This window comes from Neolamprologus multifasciatus, chromosome 23 (assembly GCF_963576455.1).
Source record: "Neolamprologus multifasciatus chromosome 23, fNeoMul1.2, whole genome shotgun sequence".
Classification (NCBI taxonomy): domain Eukaryota; kingdom Metazoa; phylum Chordata; class Actinopteri; order Cichliformes; family Cichlidae; genus Neolamprologus; species Neolamprologus multifasciatus.
This window is the reverse complement of record NC_140460.1, coordinates 15,798,178-15,822,538: the sequence shown is the minus strand read 5'-3', so window position 1 is coordinate 15,822,538 and position 24,361 is coordinate 15,798,178. Positions and strand designations below refer to the sequence as shown.

At 39.0% G+C, this 24,361-nt stretch overlaps 2 protein-coding genes across 2 annotated transcripts in view; both read left to right on the top strand.

The window, feature by feature from the left end:
- Positions 1–21,201, top strand: part of slc1a7b (solute carrier family 1 member 7b) — a 52,823-nt gene extending 31,622 nt beyond the window's left edge. Inside the window, exons 3-11 of the mRNA XM_085150625.1 lie at positions 636–851; positions 8,823–8,865; positions 8,966–9,197; positions 9,312–9,411; positions 11,656–11,889; positions 12,745–12,939; positions 17,130–17,264; positions 17,380–17,479; positions 18,997–21,201. Of these exons, the coding sequence (XP_085006751.1) occupies positions 636–851; positions 8,823–8,865; positions 8,966–9,197; positions 9,312–9,411; positions 11,656–11,889; positions 12,745–12,939; positions 17,130–17,264; positions 17,380–17,479; positions 18,997–19,257 (1,516 nt within the window). The 3' untranslated portion in view covers positions 19,258–21,201. The remainder of the gene's footprint in view (positions 1–635; positions 852–8,822; positions 8,866–8,965; positions 9,198–9,311; positions 9,412–11,655; positions 11,890–12,744; positions 12,940–17,129; positions 17,265–17,379; positions 17,480–18,996) is intronic.
- s100p (S100 calcium binding protein P) overlaps positions 1–24,361 on the top strand; it is a 320,093-nt gene that overhangs the window by 259,080 nt on the left and 36,652 nt on the right. The window lies entirely within an intron of this gene.

The following is a 24,361-nucleotide window of genomic DNA, read 5'->3' as shown; positions in this document are numbered from 1 at the left end:
TACAGACAAACTGAATGTTGCAATCAAAGCAACCTGGGCTTCAGTAACACCTGAGCAGCGCCACAATCTGATAACCTCTAAGCCACACCAGAGTATTATTTTGAATTCACCAATCGGTCCATCCATCCATCCATCCATCCATCCAATTGTTGCACTTATCCAATTCAGGGTCACAGGGGGAATGGAACCTAGCTACCATAGGGGCAGGGCACACCCTGTCTGTCAAAGGGCTAAAACAGTGACACAGACCACATTCACACTCACAGTCACATCTATGGGCAAATTAGAATCCCCAATTAACGTGACCCCACTAACTGAATGACTGGGCTGTAGGAAGCTGGAGAGTACCTGGAGAGAACCCACACAGACATGCTAACTCCACACAGAAATTCACGGTCAGATGGTGAATTCAAACCCTTGAATGAACCATCGATCATCCAGGACCCTCCCAGAACATTTTTGTTGTATGTACATATGCTATTTGTGGCAAGAAAGAGCAAGTTATGTTGCACACCATTAAAATTTTGATTGCTGGAATATTTAATCAGTGTTAGAAACGGGTATACAGATCCAGGTAACTCAGAGGTGGAAAGGTTAAAATGCATTCAGTCCAAACTTCTTGTTTTTTCTTTCAGTTTGATGTCAGGACTGGCAGCTCTCGATGCAAAATGTTCCAGTCGCCTCGGTCTGATCACAGTATCGTATTACCTGTGGACCACCTTTGTGGCTGTGATTGTGGGGATCATCATGGTCTCCATCATCCACCCAGGAGGTGCAGCCCAAAAAGAGGACTCTGAGGACAGCGGCAAACCCATCATGAGTTCTGCAGATGCACTCCTGGACCTGATCCGGTGAGATTAGAACATTTGTCTAAGTTTTCTGAAGAATTACCTCCAAGCCAAGAATTAAACACAAATGTGACTTTGACTCATTTGATAGCAGTAGAAACATACTGCTACAGGCGCTGAATTTAGCATGTGCTGTGTGAGATGGCCAACAAAGGTGCGTTGGACATCTCATGGATTGGAGATTATATATTGGAATTTCAGGAGCAGGACCAGGCCACCAAACATGCTCGTTCTGGATGTCATCTATATAGGTTCCCCCAGTTCTGCAAGCTGTTCATTCTCGTTTACGTGCCCCACCCTCCCTCCTTGTACTCAATTCTTTAACTTCCTCACTCCTATTCAGTACATGGGGATCTGCCAGGCCTGGGAGCCGTCGCCAGTCCCCTTTGAGGCCTTCCCCAAACTGCTGCTCAGTTCATGTCAAAGCATTCACCTTTACCTACTAAAACGGTGACGTTGGCCCAGCTAGTGAATTTCTGTTCAGTTTAACCAGTGATTTAAGAATGAGGTTTGTTCTGTGGTCTTTACTTCATTCATGTAAACAAAGAGTCAAACTGAGTCAAGAGAAATCTCAACCTTTAGCATGGATACCAGACTCAAAAATACTGACAAGATAGTGGAGGATAGGTACTCCAGGTCTTTTCTTTGAATCTTTCTCACAAACATGTAAGCACCTGCCAAAATAATCAAAAGTTCCATTGCTGTAGTTCAAACTTCACCGTCTGTCTCACCTTGAAAACAGGAAAATAGATTTTTTTTAAATAAAATAACCTGACAAGTTTCAAAAGTATGTTATTTCTTGGCGATTACTTTGAGCTAATAATTTAACCCGCAATGGGGTCGGTTATGCTCCTCTCAGCTAGCAAAATTGCTTCTTTAATCAGCAGAACAGATTTTTATAACATAATTGGGAAAATGGCTTTTACCGAGATCACCTTTTAACATGACTTGTATTAGGTAACATAATGTGCCGGGGAACGGTGGCTGCTGAAAATGGGGCTCTGTACACCTACGTAGATAATCCATTAAGAATCACAAAGTATTTATTTTACTTGTCATTGTTTTACATCATAAATAAAGAAATAGGAAATGTGCTTTTCTTTCAAAACGTGCAGATTTTAAAGTGACCCTAAACTAAGGGTAAGTAGGTGATGGTGTGTTTGTAGAGCAGACTCAATCCTGACCGCACCCTAGTTTTTCAGGCTGTTCGGATTTGTAACAAATCCCGAGAGAGGATTAAACATATTGGTTGTCTTAAACTATTCAGTTCCCGTATTCTGGGATGACTTCATTGTTGACTAAAAACCATTTAATCTTCTTTAATAGAAGATGGTACTCAGTTTCTCATAAGCAGTATCTGTAAACAGGACTATTAACTGTCACCTGGCGCGTCTCTGTATCTGTTTGGTTTTCTAATCCAAGCATCTGATTTCAGGCTGTTTATTTGGATGGTGAGTCTGAAGCCAGTAATCAGAGCAATGACCTTAAAAACTCGGACTTGGAAGTGCGGCATGTGTTTGACTTTTTGGAGTTGAAGTCTGCAGTTCCAAAGTTTGACATTCAAATACAATACTATAGTCCTTAGTGCTTTTGTGTAAACTATATTGAAATCTATTGTAGACATTAAATCTACTGTATCCTATTCTGTTCTATTCTAGATATTATGTCAAGTTGTCCAAAGCCTGGAATTTTTGACAAAACAAAACTCACATGTACGTAGTCTAACCAATCCAATATTACATTTCCACCTCCCCAAATGATTTTTTTCTATATTATTGTCTTTTCAATCATATTAGATTTCAGAAAATGAACTCTCTAAAGTCTCATGTATCATTGGAAGCTAAAGTCAAGCTCTCCTTTATAAACTAAAAAAAAATTCTTTGAATGAACTTCCACATGATTAAAAAGCAATTCTGTTATTCCAACTTAATGTACTTGAGTTGGACCAACGTAATGTAATTAATGATGAATCAAATTATTTACTGTAGTTGAATCCAACATAATTTATTTAAGTTGATCCAACCCTTGCAAATTACGTTAGTCCCACAAAAATACTTAATGCTAACAGAAAGCCATTTATTAATGTGGGAATCCTTCCCGTGATTATTTTAAGATCATTTTTTGGAGTGTTCAACAAAGTCTAGAGTTTGCATAACTAAAGAATTAATGGATTTATAAAAACTTTTACATAGTTGTCACTCCATCCATCCTCTTATCTTTATTAGGTTCGTGGGGGGGCTGGAGGCTATCCCAGATGTTATAGGGCAAAAGGCAGGGTACACCCTGGACAGGTCGCCAAGTCTATCCCAGGGCTAACACAGAGAGACAGTCAACCATTTGCACTCACATTCACACTTATCGGTAATTTAGAATCACCAATTAATCTGACCCCACTAACTGCCTGTCTTTGGACTGTGGGAGGAAACCAGAGTACCCAGAGTGTCAAGAACTAAGGTTCACATGCAAAGATGGGACCAAAAAGCAAACTCAATACGAAATTCGCGGGAACTATATACAGATTTATTTCTTTAACATATACGATCAGAAACCACCAAGGAAACAAGAATATAACTCAAGCCGAGGAAATCGGGAACTGAAATGCCCTGGGAAGCTGTGATTGGGACTGTGGGAAGAATTGGGGGAAGAGATGGGGGAGGGTGTCCATGGGAAAAATCCTAGGAGGGAGAGTTCTCTCGCACACAGAACAGGCAGGACGACAAGCAGTGAATGTCTTCAACTGCCGGATGGCGACCTGGGCACAAGTGTGTAATATTAACACGGGTCAAAGAATACTTGAATAATCTCAGAGCTTAGGAGAGCCAAGTTACCACCAAGAGTGACTAACAGACTGGCATGGAGGAGCTGTCCGCGCTGGGTTAAATAGTCCTCCTGCAATTGCCTGTGATGGAATACAGGTGCAATGCTGGTGCCTGACCCGAGGGCATGGTCACCAAAGCAACCCAAATACTCCCCGGATACTGCTCTCACGGACCATGACACAGAGAGAACCCACACAAGCACGGGGAGAACACGCAAACTCCACACAGAAACAGTGCTACACTTGAAAAAAAGGCCATGTTGGAATTACTTGATATCGTAGTGGACATTGCACACAAATGTTTTGCTTTGGCAGAAACTTAAACAACTGAGTTAATTCAACACAACTTTTTCATATTCAATAAACCTGTGCATTTTGTGTTCATAAAACGCAATTGAAACATGTTCAGATGAAGTAAGTTGAGCTCTTGGAATATTTTAATCCTTCACAAATTTGTCATTTTATTTCAACACTATTCAATAACTTTTACCCCAGTACTACTTGGTCACTTAAATACTATATGTTGTCTTCATATTACACAGTGCTCAAAAAAAGTCTAGATCCTGGTTACCATAAAAATTGAATGGGTCTACAACAACTACCATCCTTCTATCTTTATCCTGGTTGCAGGGGGGCTGGGAAATAACCCTGAAGTGATAGGTTACGAGGCAGGGTACACCCTGGACAGCTCACCAGTCTATCACAAAAAAAACAAAAAAACAACCATTTGCACTCACATTAACAGGTAATTTAGAATCACCAGTAACCTTAACTCTAATAACTGCATGCATGACTTTTAACTGTGGGAGGAAACCAGAATACCCAGAGAGAAACCACTGCAAACTAGCCAGAATGTGGATTTGAACCCAAGATCTTCTTACTGTGAAGCAACAGCACTAACCACCATGCCAACAATCTAGGAAATGCAGGAAAGCTATGATTTATTTGATGCAGACTTTTTTTGTTTTTGTCCTTGACAGGTTAATCCACAATAAATAGCAATAGCATGCATGTGGTTTGTGTGTAGTTGTCTGCCTCTTATAACTCCAGTGATTTTTCTGCAGTTTGAAATCTTGTGCGATCTTGTGAATTTCACGAGTTCAGCAACTAACCACTCTCACTAGATTGTATCATGTCATCTCAACAAGAACAAATTAAGTTGTTGAATTTCGTACAGATCCTTCATGATTTAATTACGTTCATAGAAACATGAAATTATTGTGTTCAAATTCCAAGTTAGACTTTTTAATGTAACAACCACCCAATTTACTTTTTTCGGTATACCAAAAAAAGTAGAGGTGGCTGCTCGACTTGACTGAGATGGATGCCTTCCTGAAACCACGATCCAAAGAGCGTGAGACTGAAACCAGTTACTTTTTGGAAAGCCAACCCCATGCTTGCATGAGAAGAAAGTTTAGCTTGAGCAACCAAAGGCAATTGGAAAAGGTTAAGGTGAGGTTTTGGTCAAGGTTTAAAAAACTGATGAAAATGAAACAGGATTATTACTCTAAACAACTGTGAAAATGATGTGAGTTCAAGCTTTCCAAGTCGGTGCTTCCAACTTCTGAATTGCACAACTTCACCAACCGCAGTCAAACAATTCAATTTAGTTTGTTTAGACGAGAGAATAAATATCACTGCTTTGTATCAGACAACAGCCAAGGGGTTTTTTTTACCCTGAAGTCATAATATGATATTCTTGTTTTTATTACGCACACTGTGTTCCAGTGTAAAAACCCAAGTTCAATTTGTTAATCTAATCTAATTTCAAAAATAGGAATGTAAATGTTTTAGAAAAAATGCTTGTTAGTATATAGTTTAATAAAGTGATAATCTTTAGTTGGGAGAACTTGGGTTTTTCATTTGCCAAGGAAACCGAGCCCACTGCATGTATAGAAAGGAGACAGAGGAGTAGCTAAATAATAATAATGAAAGTTGCAGATTTGCCTTTCCTGTTTTGCTCTTCTTTGTTTTATTTTTGTTTTTGTTTTGTATGATGGGTTTTTTTTTTACTCATCTGTTGGCCTAAAAACAACCCTGCAGTTCATTCAAAATTCTTCATGTTTTGAAAACAAGTGGGGAGTGGCGAAAAGATCTCACTATTGCCAAAGCTTCAAATGGAAACATGAAACACTGCCGGGTTTGACTAAACAGAGTATGAGTATGGATTGCTCTATATTAAGCATACATAGGTTGAAAAACTACAATAATATACTGCAGTACCACTTTGTGTGAACCTTTTAACAAGAGAACATGCGATTCCTTAATTTTCTTTTTAAAAAGTTTTGAAGCCGATTTTGTAAGTTTTCTTTTAAGTTTGTGAATAGTTATGCAATAGGTAACGATGTGTTTTTTTGTTTTGGTCACAGAACACTGGATCATCTCTACAGGGTGGGCCATTTATATGGATACACTGTAATAAAATGGGAATGGTTGGTGATATTAAAGTCCTGTTTGTGGCACATTAGTATATGTGAGGGGGCAAACTCCTCAAGATGGGTGGTGACCATGGTGGCCATTTAGAAGTCGGCCATCTTGGATACAACTTTTATTTTTTCAATAGGAAGAGGGCCATGTGACACATCAAACTTATTGGTAATGTCACAAGAAAAACAATGGTGTGCTTGGTTTCAACGTAACTTTATTCTTTCATGAGTTATTTACAAGTTTCTGACCACTTATAAAATGTGTTCAATCTGCTGCCCATTGTGTTGGATTGTCAATGCAACCCTCTTCTCCCACTCTTCACACACTGATAGCAACACCGCAGGAGAAATGCCAGCACAGGCATCCAGTATCCGTAGTTTCAGGTGCTGCACATCTCGTATCTTCACACCATAGACAATTGCCTTCAGATGACTCCAAAGATAAAAGTCTAAGGGGGTCAGATTGGGAGACCTTGGGGGCCATTCAACTGGCCCATGACGACCAATCCACTTTCCAGGAAACTGTTCATCTAGGAAGGCTCGGACCTGGCACCCATAATGTGGTGGTGCACCATCTTGCTGGAAAGACTCAGGGAATGTGCCAGCTTCAGTGCATAAAGAGGGAAACACATCATCATGTAGCAATTTCAAATATCCAGTGGCCTTGAGGTTTCCATTGATGAAGAATGGACCCACTATTGTTGTACCCCATATACCACACCAAACCATCACTTTTGTTGTTCCAACGGTCTTGGAGGGATCCATCCAATGTGGGTTAGTGTCAGACCAATAGCGGTGGTTTTGTTTGTTAACTTCACCGTTCACATAAAAGTTTGCCTCATCACTGAACAAAATCTTCTGCGTGAACTGAGGGTCCTGTTCCAATTTTTGTTTTGCCCATTCTGCAAATTCTGTGCGCCGATCTGGGTCATCATCATTGAGATGCTGCAGTAGCTGGAGTTTGTAAGGGTGCCATTTGTGAGTAGCTAATATTCGCCGAAGGGATGTTCAACTAATGCCACTCTCCAGTGATATGCGGCGAGTGCTACGCTGTGGGCTCTTGCTGAATGAAGCTAGGACAGCCACTGATGTTTCTTCATTAGTGACAGTTTTCTTGCGTCTGAACCAGTTTCATGAAACTTAGCAAGCAGTTTGCTGACTGTAGCATGGGAGATGGGTGGTGTCGTAGGGTGTCTTGCATTGAAATCTGCTGCAATGACCCAGTTACTGCGTTCACCAGATATCAACACAATTTCGACCTGCTCCTCACGTGTTAACCTCTTCGACATGTCAATGCCTGTGAACAAAGAGAAACTTGTAAATAACTCATGAAAGACTAAAGTTACGTTGAAACCAAGCACACCATTGTTTTTCTTGTGACATTACCAATAAGTTTGATGTGTCACATGGCCCTCTTCCTATTGAAAAAACAAAAGTTGTATCCAAGATGGCCGACTTCTAAATGGCCACAATGGTCACCACCCATCTTGAGGAGTTTGCCCCCTCACATATACTAACGTGCCACAAACAGGACTTTAATATCACCAACCATTCCCATGTTATTATGGTGTATCCATATAAATGGCCCATCCTGTATATCCGCTCTATATTTGATGAAGTGTGGGATTCCCTCGGGGTGTCCTTCAAAGGGTGCTTCAGGGGTACATTATTGTGGGCTGTGCTGTCCTTGTACAGCTACAATACGTCCTTGGCTCTAAGCTCAGCCAAGGGGTAGAGGGTGCAATTCGGTTGTCTCAGGTTCTAACAGATGATGTGGTTCTATTTGCTTTTTTAGTGGTGACCTCCAGTATTCACTTTGCAGCAGAACGTGAAGCAACAATAAACCAATTAATCAAGTCTGAGGCTATGGTTCTCGTTTGGAGTGCCACCTCTGAGGATGAGATACTGCTTGTGAAGTGATGGAGCTCAAGCATCTCAGGGTCTTGTTCACAAGTGTGGGTAGGGTAGTCTGCAATGACAAGGATGCTGAGCTGATTTTTCAAAAAGAAAAGAGCCCTGAGTGTGAAAGTGAAGCTGATGATTTATCATTCGATCTGGTTGAGCACAAAGAAATAAGATCACAGATACAATCAGCAGAAATGGGTTTCTTCCAAAGTGTGTTTGGGGTTTCCCTTAGCAACAGGTCCTCCACATCAAAATGAGTTGACTGAGCTGCTTTTGATGATGGCTTGTTGACCTGGAGATGGAGATGAAGTGTTTTGGATATGTCCTCCTGGGAAAAATCCATGGGGCAAACTCTGAAAACGTTGGAGAGAACAGTTGTCTTGACTTGTTTGGGAAAGCCTTTGCACCTTCTTGTAAGGAAGAGGTCATTGCTGAGAGGGATAATCAGCAGAAAATGGATGGATGAAATAATTATGTCTCCTGACACTACCTATCTTGGAAAAATTTCATGGTTTTATTTTCTCCATTACAGGCATCTGGCCTTCATTATTGCACAGTTTCAAAATGATGATAATTTTGTCCTTGGAATCAAGGACTAAATCACTCTAAAACATCTTCTCAGTATCTGACTCCATAAGAAAAGAGGAATGGATTAATATAGTAGAGAGTTCCTTTATGCAGATATTTCCAAAATAAGGTCACAGGAGGTCTACTGAGTTTGGTGTCTGTATGTATGCACTGCATTGGTCAGCTCAATTTTTTATTAGCTTGCATTGTGTTCAACCTTTTTGAACGATTCATTAAATGTATGCGCTTGCCTTGCAGCAACATGTTTCCAGCAAATCTGGTCCAGGCCACATTTCAGCAGGTATGACTTCTGATGACACAAACTGCAGTTTCAGATACAAAGGTTTACATTTTGTAGGACTTCTTTTTTAAGAACAACCCTTTCTGTTCCTTGGCAACAGTATCGAACAAGCAGCGAGTACATAGTGAAGCCCAGACCGACATTGCGTCAGGCCCAGTCAGAGTCCACCACACGGCGGGCACTCGTCTACGGTATTCAGGATGACAACGGAACCGACATCCAGAACTTTGCTCTTGATCTGACTCCGCCCCCTGATGTTCTCATACGGACACGAGAAGGAACAAGTGATGGAATGAATGTCCTTGGAATTGTTATTTTTTCAGCCACCATGGGTAAAAAAATGCATTGTTCTTATCTGACATTTCTTGAATACATCTTGCCTGAAATCAAGAAATTTAAATGATTTTATCCATCATTGTTTCAGAGGGTTTTCTTTGTTTTCACAGGTATTATGTTAGGAAGGATGGGGCCAAATGGCAGTGCCTTGGTAAACTTCTGCCAGAGCCTGAATGAAGCTGTCCTTAGGATTGTCGCCATTGTTATATGGTAATTGTAAAGCATTATTTTTTCTACTTAAAAAAGCTATGAATGAAAGAATTTTCTAAGAAACATAACCAGCATCAGCCATTTAGACAAGAACTCTACGTATTATCATCAGAATCAGGTTGAGACATGGTTAACCTTTCTTTCACTTTCTTTTTTGGATGATTCAAAGTGAGAATGAGTCTGAGTGCAAATAGCAAGCTATTATTACCTAATTACAAAGGAATATCCAAGTAAGTCATTTTCAGAGAAACTGTTCTATTAAAAAAAACGTGACGAACCTGAACTGCCTTATAGTCAGGATGTTATTGTTTGGAGGATCTTATTCTGTGATTGGAACGTGTTTACAGAGCCACAGCATCTTATACAGTTCCGATCAAAAGTTTAAGACCACTCGAAAAAATGGCAAAAAATCACATTTTGCACGGTCAGAGCTTTAACATGCAAGTAGAAGAAATGGGAGTGAGACAAGACTTTTTTTAAGTATGCAATTTACTGAAAACAACACTTAAACTGAAACAGGCTGATTTACAGCTGATCAAAAGTGGATTGCCCCCCCCCCCCCCCCCCCCCAAAAAAAACCCCCCCCAAAAAACAGAGTTCCAACATGAACTCAGTAACGAGTAGTTCCACCGTTATTGTTGATCCCTGTTGCGGCATGCTTGATGCAAGTGTTTTCATGAATGAGGGGAGGTGAACATTTCTCCAAGTGGTGAAGATGGCCACATCTACTGTCTGGAACTGTTGCACATTTTTGTAAACTTTCCTTGCCATCCATCCCCAAAGGTTCTCAATTGGATTTAGATCAGGGGAACATGCAGGATGGTCCAAAAGAGTGATGTTATTCTCCTGGAAGAAGTCCCTTGTCCTACGGGCATTGTGTGCTGTAGCGTTGTTGAAAAACCAAGTTGTTACCACACAGATGAGGGCCCTCAGTCATGAAGGATGCTCTCTGCAACATCTGGACATCACCAGCGGCTGTTTGACGCCCCTGCACCTCCTGAAGCTCCATTGTTCCACAGAAGGAAAAAGTACCCCAGACCATTATGGCGTCCCCTCCACTGTGGCACGTAGAAAACATCTCAGGTGGGATCAGCTTGTCATGCCAGTAACGTTGGAAACCATCAGAACCATTAAGGTTACATTTTTTTCTCATCAGAGAATAAAACTTTCTTCCACCTTTCAATGTCCCATGATTGGAGCTCTCTTGCAAAATCCAAACGGTCAGTTCTGTGGCATTCAAGGAGACGAAGCCTTTAAAGCCGTTTTTGAAGCCCTTCAGTCTCAGATGCCCTCTGATGGTTATGGGGCTGCAGTCAGAACCAGTAACGGCCTTAATTTGGGTCAAGGATCGTCCAGTGTCTTGATGGACAGCCAATTAGATCCTCCGGCTCAGTGCTGGATAAATTTTTCCAGAATCATTTAAAGAAATTCGAAATGACTGTCTGTGTGTGAGAAACTCTGCTTATGTTCAACTCTGTTAGTTCAACATCAGAATGTCATGACAGTGTGACTACCTGACAGAAAATGACAATGAATCCAAATTTTTTGCACAGATTTGGGCTTGTAAAGGCATGTTGTATTAAACTTTTGATCAGCTGTAAAACAGCCTGTTTCAGTTTAAGCATTCTTTTCAATTAATTGAATACTCAAAAAAATTTTTGTCTCACTCCCATTCCTTCTTGTTGCATGTTAAAGCTCTATGCTATATTTGGAACCTTGTTAAGATCCAACCATGCAAAATATAATTTTTTGCCATTTTTCAAGTGGTCTTATACTTTTGATCTGGACTGTATATGCACATTAATAAATATTAAAAATGTGTCAACCTAATATCTACACATTAAGTAGGATTAATTCCACTATTATAATCTGGTCATTTTATCCTAGTATATTATGTTATGTGTATGCAGGTATATTGCAATTTAATCGTTTTTTCAGAGAAAGAAAAAATAAAGGATTTAGTCTTAGACAATCCTGTCACTCTTACTTTTAAAGCTCAATTGCTAAAACTAACTAGCTCTATCCTTCTTCTCTAGTTTTCTTGTCTGGATGTCATTCAGCTGACTGATGGTTGGACAGACTGCACGCATATGTTCACATGCCCCTAATCTAATTATTTTTTTTAAAAGGACACTGGTGTTTCTTAGTGTAAAACTCTGTGTATGGCTTCTTTTCTCCCACCATCTCATAAAATCTAAGACTTATAACTGCCATCTTGACACTTGATTGTCTTCATCTCCTCAGGTATTTTCCATTTGGTATTGTTTTCCTGGTGGCTGGAAAGATCCTGGAAATGAGTGATCCCTCAGCCATGGGGAAAAAGCTCGGTTTCTATGCCATCACTGTGGTGTTTGGTTTGGTGCTGCACGGCTTGTTTATCCTGCCTGCTATGTACTTCTTCATCACCAAAAAGAGTCCCATTGTTTACATACGGGGAATCCTGCAAGCCCTGCTCATTGCACTGGCAACTTCCTCCAGGTAAAGAAACTTATTATAGAGAGAATGAATGTGTTACAAAAGGAAAACATCAGTAACTCGTTTTATCATCTCATTTGTGAGTCAAAATAAAACATCCCCGAGTCTTAACAACACTTATGCTTTTCTTCCTTTTTACTGGAACGTTACTGTGAAAAATCTCAAAGGGCTGTTGGCTGATCAGAAAACATCTGGTGTGTGGGAAGAGAGGGGAAAGTAAAAGAGCATTCCACGTGTCTTTAAACAGGCTCCACTGATGCTTGTGTATCATGTGTGCATGCTGACAGATCATATTCTATAACAAAAACGGGCTTTACTTTTAATTTAGATGACCATGTCAGTGTTTTTGCATGGATTTGGCAGACATTGTGTTTGCTGTGGTAGATCTGTGACTGCCTTCATTTGTATCTCATGTGTAAACGAATGAAAACAAGTTGTAGGTAGGGAAGCTCTAAAGTGAAAAACACAACAGTATACTTTAGAAAATGCACCTCAACAATATGTGATTTGACATAAACTGGTTAAACCTCTCCAAAAGCACTGCCATGGTCTATTAATGTTTTCTATTCTATTTTCTATTAAATTTTAAACAAATCATTCCTTGTTGCATACGCAGACTGACAAAGACGGAGTTCTTCTTAGGTCATTGAGGTCAGATTGGCTTCATCACGCATGCATGTGTTTGCTAGACTCTGATTAGTAAAAAGCATCTGCTGCATGCTGTCATGCAAAGCATTATTATTCTTAGTCAGCATGAATAAACAGATTGTATTTGTTTGCATGCCTGAGAGAAATTAGGAGGCTTCATATTTGTTTTTTATTAGCTGTCCTCTCTATCTTTTTCTTCGTTTTCCTCAGCTCAGCCACTTTGCCTATAACCTTCAAGTGCCTCTTAGAGAACAACCACATTGACCGTCGCATCATCCGTTTCGTGCTGCCCGTGGGTGCAACCATCAATATGGACGGCACCGCTCTCTATGAGGCTGTTGCAGCAATATTCATTGCCCAAGTTAATAATTATGAGCTGGACTTCGGTCAGATCATCACCATCAGGTCAGTAAACCTTTTTTAAATGTAATTTTATTTTACTTTATTTATTTTGACAAAGCCATGAAAGTATCATTGAATATTTTTAGTCATTCATATGCTTTACATTAAAGCATACGGAGTGCCACAGGGTTCTGTATTAGGTCCCCTTCTATTTATCATTTATGTAAAAAATCTTAGTCTACATGTGCCAGATGCAAACTTGCACTTCTATGCTGATGATGCAGTTATTTACAGCTGTGGTTCAACTCTTGTCCAAGCCATTGACTCCTTGCAGAAAGCCTTTTTTGCTGTCCAGCACTCATTACTTCAGCTTAAACTTGTTCCCAACGCAGACAAAACAAAGCTCATGCTGTTTTCCAAATCAAGGAGACAAGCCCAAACAATCCCATCATTACCTCTTGAAGGTAATACAATAGAGTTGGTTCACACCTATAAATATCTGGGAATCTTAATTGATGACTCGCTTACCTTCAAACCACATGTAGAGAATCTTGTGAAAAACCTGAAGTTAAAACTGAGATTTTATTTTCAAAATAAGTTGTGTTTCTCTTTTAATACAAAGAAGCGGCTTGTTGCTGCAACATTCTTGCCTGTGCTGGATTATGGTGATATTCTATATATGAATGCTTCTGCTCAATGTCTTCGAATGGTTGATTCTGTGTATCATGCTTCTCTGACGTTCATCACTAACCGTAAATTTCATACTCACCACTGTGAGTTATACTCTCAGGTAGGATGGCCTGCTTTGGTAAGTCGGAGGAACTCTCATTTATACAGTTTTATATATAAGGCGATACTTGGGTTGCTGCCTTCTTATCTATGTTCCCTGCTTATAATGAAACATGCTGGTCGGTATTCTCTTCGTCCGCATGGTTACTTGTTGCCTTCTGTTCCATTTGCCCGAACTGAACTTGGTAAAAGAGCTTTTGTCCATTTAGCACCCTTGGCTTGGAACAAACTGCAGAAGGAATGGAAAATGACTGAATTTATTTCATTAAGTGCTTTTAAATCTAAACCACGAATCCTTGAGGCCAAGTCCATAACATGCAACTGTTTCAATTAGATTGATTGTCATTTTAACTGATTTTTTTATTTATTTATTTATTTTTATTTGAATTTTATTGAATTTTATTTTATTTGTATTCTTTCACTTATTGTTGCATGTGTGTTGTTGCTGCCTGTGTTTGAGTAATTTCTGTAACTGCGAGACACCTGCTGCTGCCTATCTTGGCCAGGTCCCCCTTGAAAAAAAGGTTTTTAATCTTAATGGGATTTTCCTGGTTAAATAAAGGTTAATAAATAAATAAATAAATAATCACGCTGGAAGTCCTGTTCTGATCAGAGGGCTGCACTAACTCAGAGCAAGCATCACCTTCTGTGTCAAACTGAACCACCTTTCATGTCAAGGATCATCACTGGTGGTTAGACCTCGGTGTCAGGCTCCAACTTAATGACCGAACAGTAGGTTTCAGTTGAAGGGCTTGCAGTGTCCAAAACAAAAGGTATTTATCTTGCAGGGCACCACGAATTTGTTTAGGATGTGGTGAGGAGATTTAGTGTACCATCCTGCGTTTTCTGAGGAAAAACATTCACTACAAACCACCTGAACTGTGATACGTAAAATCGTGTACCTGCACACAACACACTGAAGATGCAGGAGTGTTTTTTTTGCCACATCACCACAACACCCTGTTCATCAGATTTTTCTCTCAGGGACTTATTTTCCTTTCACAATATAAAATTCAAGTTGAAGAGTTTCAATTTTAGACAGTTGTCAGCAGCTGAAATCTGTTTATAATGCTGCTTTATGTTTTTGTGTTGAAGCTGAAAACATGTTTGAAAGCCCATCCGAGTGATTCACTGTTGCAGCAGAGAGCTGCTCAAGCACAGCAATGGATGCATGTAAAAGAATGGCTCATCATGTTGATCATCACAGAGTCTCAGGCTCGAGAAAGAATACGCTGATGAATGTATTATTGTGCCTGCTGGTGTGAATGACAGCCAGACCTCAGGCTTCGCTGAAGTGAGAGGCTGCCACTTCTGAAGGGACTTTTTAAATAGATTTTTCCAGCGTAATTCATCAACTACATCAAACTATGGGCTAAAAACTAAGCTCAGTAGCCACACATGTAGTTTTAATTGTCTATTATATCAGACTACTATGTGTAAAATTGCAAACGGCATCTGTTTGATGCTCACAGTGGACGTTGCTGTTGGATAGTTGGTTTTGGAGCTTTATAAGGGAAATGTAGACTTCTACCAACAAATCTATTGAAGCATACTGATGCCTTCAAGATTAAAACAAAAAAAAGAAGAAGTAGATAAAGTAAGTTTCCCTTTAACCACTACTTATAAACACTATTTCTGTGTGGGAAACAACATCTACTGGTGCTGAACATGCAGAGGAGCTTGCTGGAAGAAGACAGATGTGGAAAAATAAATCACAGAAAACAAACAAGGGCTTATAACAGATGGAAATAAATAAAAATAACAAATAAATGGCTTGCTGGCATTACTTGAGATAATAAATATAATAAATGAGATGAAGTAAACCAACACTCTAATACATTTTCTCAGTCAAGTGTCTCATTTCCCTGTGGACTCTGCTGGTGATAAGAAAAAAGTACTACAGAGAACTACAGTGAATCTTTGATCGGGCTCCCATGGTCTGGTTGACAAAATGCTAATGGAGGATGCTGTCTTTCTGAGATTCTTTAGAAAAAGCAAAGAAAAGTACTTTTCTTTTCAGTATTAGTGTAAGAGGCTGGCCCTGCAGATGCTTTCTTCCTGTTTAAGGAATCTTTGGGTTTCTCTCATTCCTCTAATTTCTACACTTCTCAAATGTATGGAGGACAGAGGAGAGAAGAGACTTCTGTAGGAACTATAATCAAGGATGCTCAGATGTATCTTTTGCTGAAGTGTCTTTACCTTCAACTCTTTTTCACAATGTGTAATGTTGTGAAAATAATTAAAAGTGGCTGTAAAGAAAAAATAAAAAATGCCATGGGCACTGTTACCCCTGTGTACATCTATATATGGGCTATAATAAAATTATTTATGACGCAGGTGTATAATATATCATGTTTAATTGGTTTTCATTGCTTTAAAATGAGGCTCCAAATGCCTGCTTCCTTGACTCCTCTGTCCTTGTGTTTTCTCCTTGCCTCCTCTGCTCAGATCTGTGGTAGAAGGAACTGACATGCATGTGAAAACTGAAAACTTTGTAAATCTCTGCATGAGAACCAGTTTTTCCATAAAAAATGAGAAAAATTGACAAGCGGAGGACAAAGGAAGGCTGTTATTAGCCAGAGTACACTTTTATAGATGTAGTATAAACATGACAGCTTATCTCACTGAAGAGCCACGTGGCCTCAATAAACCAGTATATTCCCGTGATATCATGGTCGAGTTTCTGACCCTAACTCCCATTTCATCATTTCACCCCAGACTGTGGTGTAGTGAGTTGTGGGATCATCTCTTCGTCAAACTCTGCACCAGATATCCGATGTGCCAACATTTTACACCAGATAAGAGGCTTCTCAATTAGACAGTTGCCTTAGAGACATTATTAACATTATTGTGTACTTTTGGGGCAAGGCTCACCTTGAAATATAATCCACAAAACAAATTAGGCAAGAAGAGTCTTTAATTTACTTTGAAGTATTTGCATTCAGCACAAAAAAGAACTACACACAACAAATCCCGATGAACAAAAATAGATGGAAAAATGAATTAGAACCACCACATATGGGGGAGGGGGGGGGGGGGGGGAACAATCAGTAAAAGTATGTGAGAATATCAGGACTATATTTGAAGTTAAAATTCTACAAGAGTTGATGTCATGGACCAATATCTCTGTCACAGAAACATCTTCTTTCAGCTGCTCCCTTCAGGGGTCTCCACAGTGGATGATCTGGCTCCGTCTCACCCCTTGTCTAGCTTCCTCTTCTCTTACACCAACCCTCTGGGTTACTCAGGGAGTCTGGTTGGCATAAATGCAAATTGAAAGCATTCTTTGTCACTTTAGGGGTTTATTTGGACAAAGAAGCAGTTTTTAAAGTAGAGCTGTTCTGCTTTCCCATATTTTCTGTCACACGTGTACTGTTTCAGCAGAAGAAGTCGTCCACTTTATATTTGTCATCAGCATTTTTTTTTTTTACTTCAATTGACTTTACCTCCCATCTCTCCAACAGCATCACTGCTACTGCAGCCAGCATAGGTGCAGCAGGAATACCACAAGCTGGGCTGGTCACCATGGTGATAGTGCTAACATCTGTTGGTCTGCCAACTGACGACATCACTCTCATCATTGCAGTAGACTGGGCATTGTACGTTGCATATCACTTCTAAAATGTATTAAAGATCCAAACCGGCAACAGCTCTACTGACTCGATTTCTATCGGTCCAAATCAAAAATGTCTTAAATGTCTTCTTCTTTTACAGAGACAGATTTCGCACCATGGTCAATGTAATGGGGGATGCTTTGGCCACAGGCATCATGGCACACATCTGCAGAAAAGACTTCATGAAAGAGGGAGATGGGGTGAGTTTTAATGACAATATGTTTCAAAGGACTTGGGTAATTGTGGTGATTGAGCCCATAGTTTGCTTCTTGGGGCTGAAAACATTATTAGTTCGGTTTCACTCATTTTTAGAGATTTGGCTAAGTAGTAGACATTTAGAAGAAACTGAAGATTTAAGTGTGCATTTACTATAATTTTAGGTTTAGCCCCTCCCTACTTTCATCAAATCATTTGCAATCCTTTTAACAGCAATTACAACCCCAGTTCCAAAAAGTTGACATGGTGTATAAAATGCAAACAGAATGAAATGATTCACAAGATTCCCATAAACCTTTAAACTGAGAAAAGTGAGCAACAGCTGGAGGAACATTTTGCATCTAATTGGGTTAACTGGCAACTGATCAGTGTATAAAGAGAGAATCTTAGAGAGTTTCTCAGAAGTAAAAAAGGGCAGAGGCTCCCTAATCTGCAAAAACATGCATGTAGAAATGAAAGTCAAAATATTCAGAATCTGGGGACATGTCTGAAAATGAGTAGTGGATGACTGTGATTTTCAGGATCTGGGGCAGCACTTCATTAAAAACAGACATGATTAATACTGCAAAGGCTTAGGAACACTTCCAGAAATCACTCTCTAAACACAATTCAACATGCCATTCACAAATGTAGGTTAAAGCTGTCTCATGCAAAGATGAAGGCGCATGTGAACATGATCAGAATAGCCAATTCTGATGGTGCCTTTCCAGATGTGAAAGCATCTGGAAAGGGACCATCAATGCTGAAAGGTATGTAAAGGTTTTAGAGCAACATATCCTCCCATCCAGACACTCCACGCCTTTCACCAGTTGAAAGCATTTGGAATTCAGTAAAAGGACTGGATGTTAGAGTCCCTGATATTGCATTGCTTTATATGGAGAGAATCTTGAGGGGTGGCTGTTATGAGGAAAGGCAGCCCAGAAACTTCACCAGCAGCACACATCGTTGTGTGCCTCAACATTTTTATTTTTTTCATTGGGGTTGTAATTGAACAGTATAAAACGGCAGTGACTAATAATGAAATCTGATTTGTTAATTGTTGTTGATGTTAGTTGACTGACTGATGCTCTGTGCAGGACGCGCCCCGCCTCTCATCCTATCACAGCTTCAGTCACCCTGAGTTTGACAAGTGGTTTAGAAAATTGATACAATAGTTCAAAATACTTCTATTGAACCTAATTGGGATTTAAATGACTTCCAAATCTTTTGTGTACGTTTTACACAACATACAAAGATTTAGGAGACTGAGCTAAAAACAAAAATGCACACAATTGGTGAACATTTAAATAATGGGAAAAAATAATATAATAATTTCATTATTTATTTTTTGCCATTGGAAAAATGTATTTGTTAAAAATAAAAATGTATTACAACCACAAGAAGTGGCACTTCAATAGCCTTGGATCATTTTTCCTTTTCAACCTTTGGTTTCCTTAACAAAGAGAACCTTCTGAGCACTCCAGATTTTTTTAAGTAGTCCCATATATTGTCCAATTTACAGGTACCTTTGATCTGTGAGACCAAAACAGCAATGAGCACCCCTCCTGTGATGAACTGCCACAACAACAATGGCAACTGCCGACCCCCTCCTTTAGGGGTCAAACACCAGTTCATCCCTCCTGAAGTGGCTCAACTCATACAACTGGAGGAGGGCGTTCGGCCGCTTTCCGACAGGAAGAAACCACCAATTCCTCCGAGACATCTGAAGAAGAGCAAAGAACACTGCACTATAGATATGAATGGCCTTGAGACCAATGTATAGCCTCCTCTTGCAGTTTGAATGGTTCTCTGTACGTTATGCTGAAAGGAGCGCAGCAGCAAAGGACACCTATGCAGGCAGAAGGACAATACAGATGAGCTCATCTAGCTCCACAAAAACATTTTAAAGCAAAGCAGTTGCAAAAGACTCCACAATAGCGCATTTACAGTGGAATTTATGGCAACACAAGGACAATGATAAGATTTCTATTATAAAATTTGTCCTTAGTCCTGTACCTGCTATTACTTGCATTGATTCAATAATTTTTATTTGATATATAATTTTTTTATGACTTTTTGTTTTGTTTTTTGACAATGTATTTTTTTGTACTGCTGTACTGCAAGCAGCCAGCTGTTTGCATTATAAAAGATGAGACAGGATGTCTGCTTGGAGCTAAATGATCAGGAGGCAAAGTGAAATGCACACATTTTTTAAGTTTGCCTTAACAAAGCTGGTGGTGCTAGGTTGATGGTTATTATGGGACAAGAGGAAGTTGAGTGAACTGAATTTGTACCCAACCCTGTAGTGATGTTATAACTTTGATATGTGTTTAAAACAGAGATTAGAACTGTTTTATGTATTTGAACAGCCTCAGGATCATTTGATTTAATTAAGCTTTCTGGCATATTAGCAGCCTGAAAACATCCACTAGTAATTTAATTAAATGTTTGTCAGTCGACTTGATATCAAACAGAAATTGGCACATTTCAATAAAACATTAAGTTACTAACCAGCTCTTCCATTTCTGCTGTATTAGTTGATTTTTTTTCTCATTTATGCAGTGAGCCAATAAAGCACTGGGGGAGCTTCCTCCTGTCAATACCCAACCTAAATTATTTCACCCAATCCCAACTCCAGTAGAAGAAGGGAATGGAAAACGACATGCCTTGTTCCATCTGGGAACGCATCCAGAAGTTGAGCTATTTAAAGGAGTTCAATAGTCAGATTTGGATAACTTATGCTACAATTAAATTAATCCGACTATAACATACATGTAAAAAAATGTTTTTGTAAAGTGACCTATATAAGTGTATCACTCACACTGGTTAGTGACACACCCCACCACCACAACTGTCTATTCCTCGACTACTGGAGGTTACTGGCTGTTACTGGGTGACAGCCAGTAGGGTGCAAACACTTGCTAATTCACCACAGGGAGATGAAACTTGAATAAGTGAAAGAAATCAGTCAGAGAAATCTTTGAATGGAAATTAAGATCGTAATATGTTGCACGGGCCTGGATATTCACGCCATTTTCCTTCTCTAAAATATCTATATAACAACTGCAAAGACAGTCTAAATTGCAACTAGCTAGCAACAAACACCCTGACCGATTGTTTAAGACCAAAGTCTTACTATTTCTTGTTCATGTCATTTTATTCTAGTTAATAATAAGCTACTTTCATAAACCTCTTAGAACAGCACCATCTCCTTTTTCTTTTTTTTATTTATTGACATATCATCTTACATTGAAACTGCTGGAAAATTGTGAAGTATAGTTTCTTTCCACTGGCTTTGTCAGCAAACATATCACATATGTGCATGCGTAATACTTGGCACAGGCACCATGATTTTACCAATTGCTTTGTGGACTGCTTGGTACCGTTTGAGGTGGTGATATAACTGAAGATTTGACAGACTCACTCAAAGGGTATCTCAAACCTAACACAACCTAACACCCATTTTACTCTATATGGGAACGCAAATTTAAAATGAAGAATACTTGCATTCATTTGGAACGTTTTTACTTGGGTCATAAATCAATGTCTATACAGTCATACTTCTTTCAGCAACTCAGAGGCATGGCCACTTGCAGGCTATTGGAAAGAATCTAGATTTAATGCACATTTGCAGAAAAAGCATAGAGCACATGCTTTTTATAAGTTACCATTGCAGTTTTGCCACTCCAGAAAGAGAATTTCCATCATGATCCAAAATTATAATTATTAAGAACATCTTCTTACTGTACATTTCACTTTTGTCATATAAAGGCAAAAATGTACTCTTCCAAATAGTATGTTTTCATCTGTTTTGTCATTCCATTAATAATTTTTCTCAGCTCTTTACACAGGAAATATCAGAGAATTCAGAGCAGACTGAGATGTGTTTTTCTCTGGCTAGTGTCCTGCCTATTTTTATAATACTGAACAGATCTGCTATAGCTCCACACAGAGAAGTGACACTGCCATGTGTGAGAGAAGCTGCAGAAATAGCGAACAGATTTCAGCCTTTTCAAATAATTTATTCTTGTGTTTTTGACTGTCTATGTATGACAATATTGCATTCATATCAGTAAAGTGAGATTTTATGCTGAAAAATGCATCCTGTTAGAAAACATGAATGAACTAAAGGGTCGGTAAACTTGGCACTGGTTGAAGCTCCGGTTTTGTTGATAGAATTAAAATATTTAATTCCCAAGCAAATGTTATTAATCATAGTGGAAAATAATATGTATATTTACCTTCACTGCAGGTAAATCACTGCTTTTCAAGATTATTGCTATTATTAAACCAACTTGCTGGTAAAACAGTACGATTTATCCAAACTGTTTAGTAGTAGCAGAAAAAATCGTTATAATTCTTATCTTAAATGATCTGATCTGAAATTTCCCACTTGTGGGACTAATAAAGGTATCTTATCTTATCTTATCTTATCTTACCACTCATTATGATTTAAGTTAACTTATTTTTTGTTAAACAGCATGAAGGTAAGATGTCTATTTACAAGTGACGTATATTGATAATTGATGGCAGCAAATATGTTCTGAGTGGACAGAATCAATTATCAGTCTCCTGTTCACTTTATGTTTCTGACATTATACTAAAATTTGGCTGTAATTCATCTAAAGGACGCTCTTAAGATAGTCCTTAATATGAAGGAGTGAATAAACCTTAACACGTAAAACAATAAAATATTTTTTGCAGATAAAATATCAGTTTTATGTCTTTTATTTTTTTTCTTACAGGAAAGACTTACTAGTCTACTAGTAGAGTCATTGCTAATGGGTACTAATTTCTCTTTTAAGGACATATTGGACTCTGACAGAACTTCTGTCTTTCACCTCCTTTTTAGCACCCCATTTCTAAAAGATACACTAGAAAAACCAGAGTATAATTAAATCATAAAAAAAACAGTAAAGATTTATGTCTGGTGTTTTTGGACTAATAATAACAATAACAATAATAATAATAATATTTTTTAAGCCTGCCTACAGTTCTGCACATCTGCAAGTTGCTTTGCAACCCTCGTCCGCTCCACCTGTCACTGAAGGCTTTTGAATTATGTGCCAGGGCTAAGCTGCTTCTTTTAAATTACCGCAGATGGAAATGGCATCTTCTTTAACTGTAGTGGTCATGACTGAAATATAAAACACTATCAGTCCCTTTATAGCATATTGCTGTAAAGGGACTGATAGTGATTATTCATTCTAGATGATCTCACAAGTCCCTGCTATGAAACCAGAAGTCCATAGAGTGTTAGTGTTTTTTCCTATTAAGTAATTCTGACGTACTGTTTCCTGTAAGCCTCTTGTCCATTGGCATTTAGTGGTTCACTTTGGAGTTTCTAACAGGTGGCTATATCGTGTCCAGACAATTCAGAGGAGGAAGCTTTCTTGCAGAAAACTGGTTTTGCAAATGTTTTATGAGGAAGCAAAAGAAAATGCAACACATTCAACACATTTTCGGTTGTAAAATGGAATGTAAACTTTTGATTGTTTACCAGAAAACTCCACAGGGGGCTTTTGTGTTCTCTCCCAGATCGGTAAACTCTGACAGAAACAAAAGGAAACAATTACAGAATGCAAATCCAGTGAACGACTCAAACGCTGTTGAATAAAAATATTTGATATTATGGTGATGAAATGCAGCTTTAAAACTTTCCCATTGTTTCTTTTACTGCTATTCATTCTTTCTCTACCATTTTAAAAATAAATGCTTGAGATTTTTTAAATGTTTTAGATCTGCTGTGTTATTCCAAAAACTTCAATTACTTATGTAAAAGGTAAGCTCTATGTTCAGAATAATGACATTAAATTGACCCTGTGCACGAGAAAATGCTAACTTCCTGGTTTGAGACCGGATGTGGGGTTGTACATTTCCGGTAGCTTTACTTTGCGGTCAATCGCTACTGCGAAGATATACTCCAAAATTGATGTCCAAAACTCGAAAACGGAAAGATCGCGTTAAGTTACAAAGAGGAGAAGGTGGGAACACTCACCACTGTTGTGTCATAAAAAAATCTAATGATCAATTTTGACGTTTAAAGAGTTTAGATCGATCAGTTGTTTACATCACTCAACACAAGCAGAACTGCATCACTGCATGCAGAAGACACATCGTCCACATTCAGAAGCACTTCTCTGTATAGTGACTGGTCTTATGATTTAAACAGGCAAATGTTCAGCATTCAAACTACAGGTGAAGAATAGTCAAACCAGATGTTTCCCGTTATGTCGATATCAGTTAGTCAAGTACACACCCACACAGCATGTTAACAAACCGTGAAAAAAGCCACACAAAAAATGAAAGATTGCTGGTAAGGGTTTCTATACATTAGTATTTACGAAGAGTATGTTGTGACTTACCTTCAAAATTACAGTGGTCCCTCGCTATAACGCGGTTCACCTTTCACTTCGCTGTTTCGCAGATTTTTTAGTGCAAGTTTGCATGCTTGTTTTTGTTTTTACGTCACATTGTGTCCTGCTGATCGCTGCAGACGATCTCCTCCGTGACGTCTCTCCTGTACAGTACAGAATCGCTGCATCAATCGCTAGCAGTGTGACTCTGAAGTGCAGTACTGTATGTCCACGAAACGTTTTGCACCGTCAAAAAATAAAATTGGCTACTTGATTTCACCTATCGCTGGTTATTTTTAGAACATAACACCCGCGATAAACGAGGGACAGCTGAGAAATATAACATTTGAATCCCTTTTTTCTTTTGCCCTGAGACGCAGGGGAAAAATATCGACAAGTCGATGAACATCATTTACAGATATATTGGGTAAATGCCCGAGACATCTATAGAAATGTAAATCGCCGCTTGATTTATTCATTTGTTTAACTTGTTTTGGACCGTAAACAGGGCGCGAATAGGACACCGGAAAC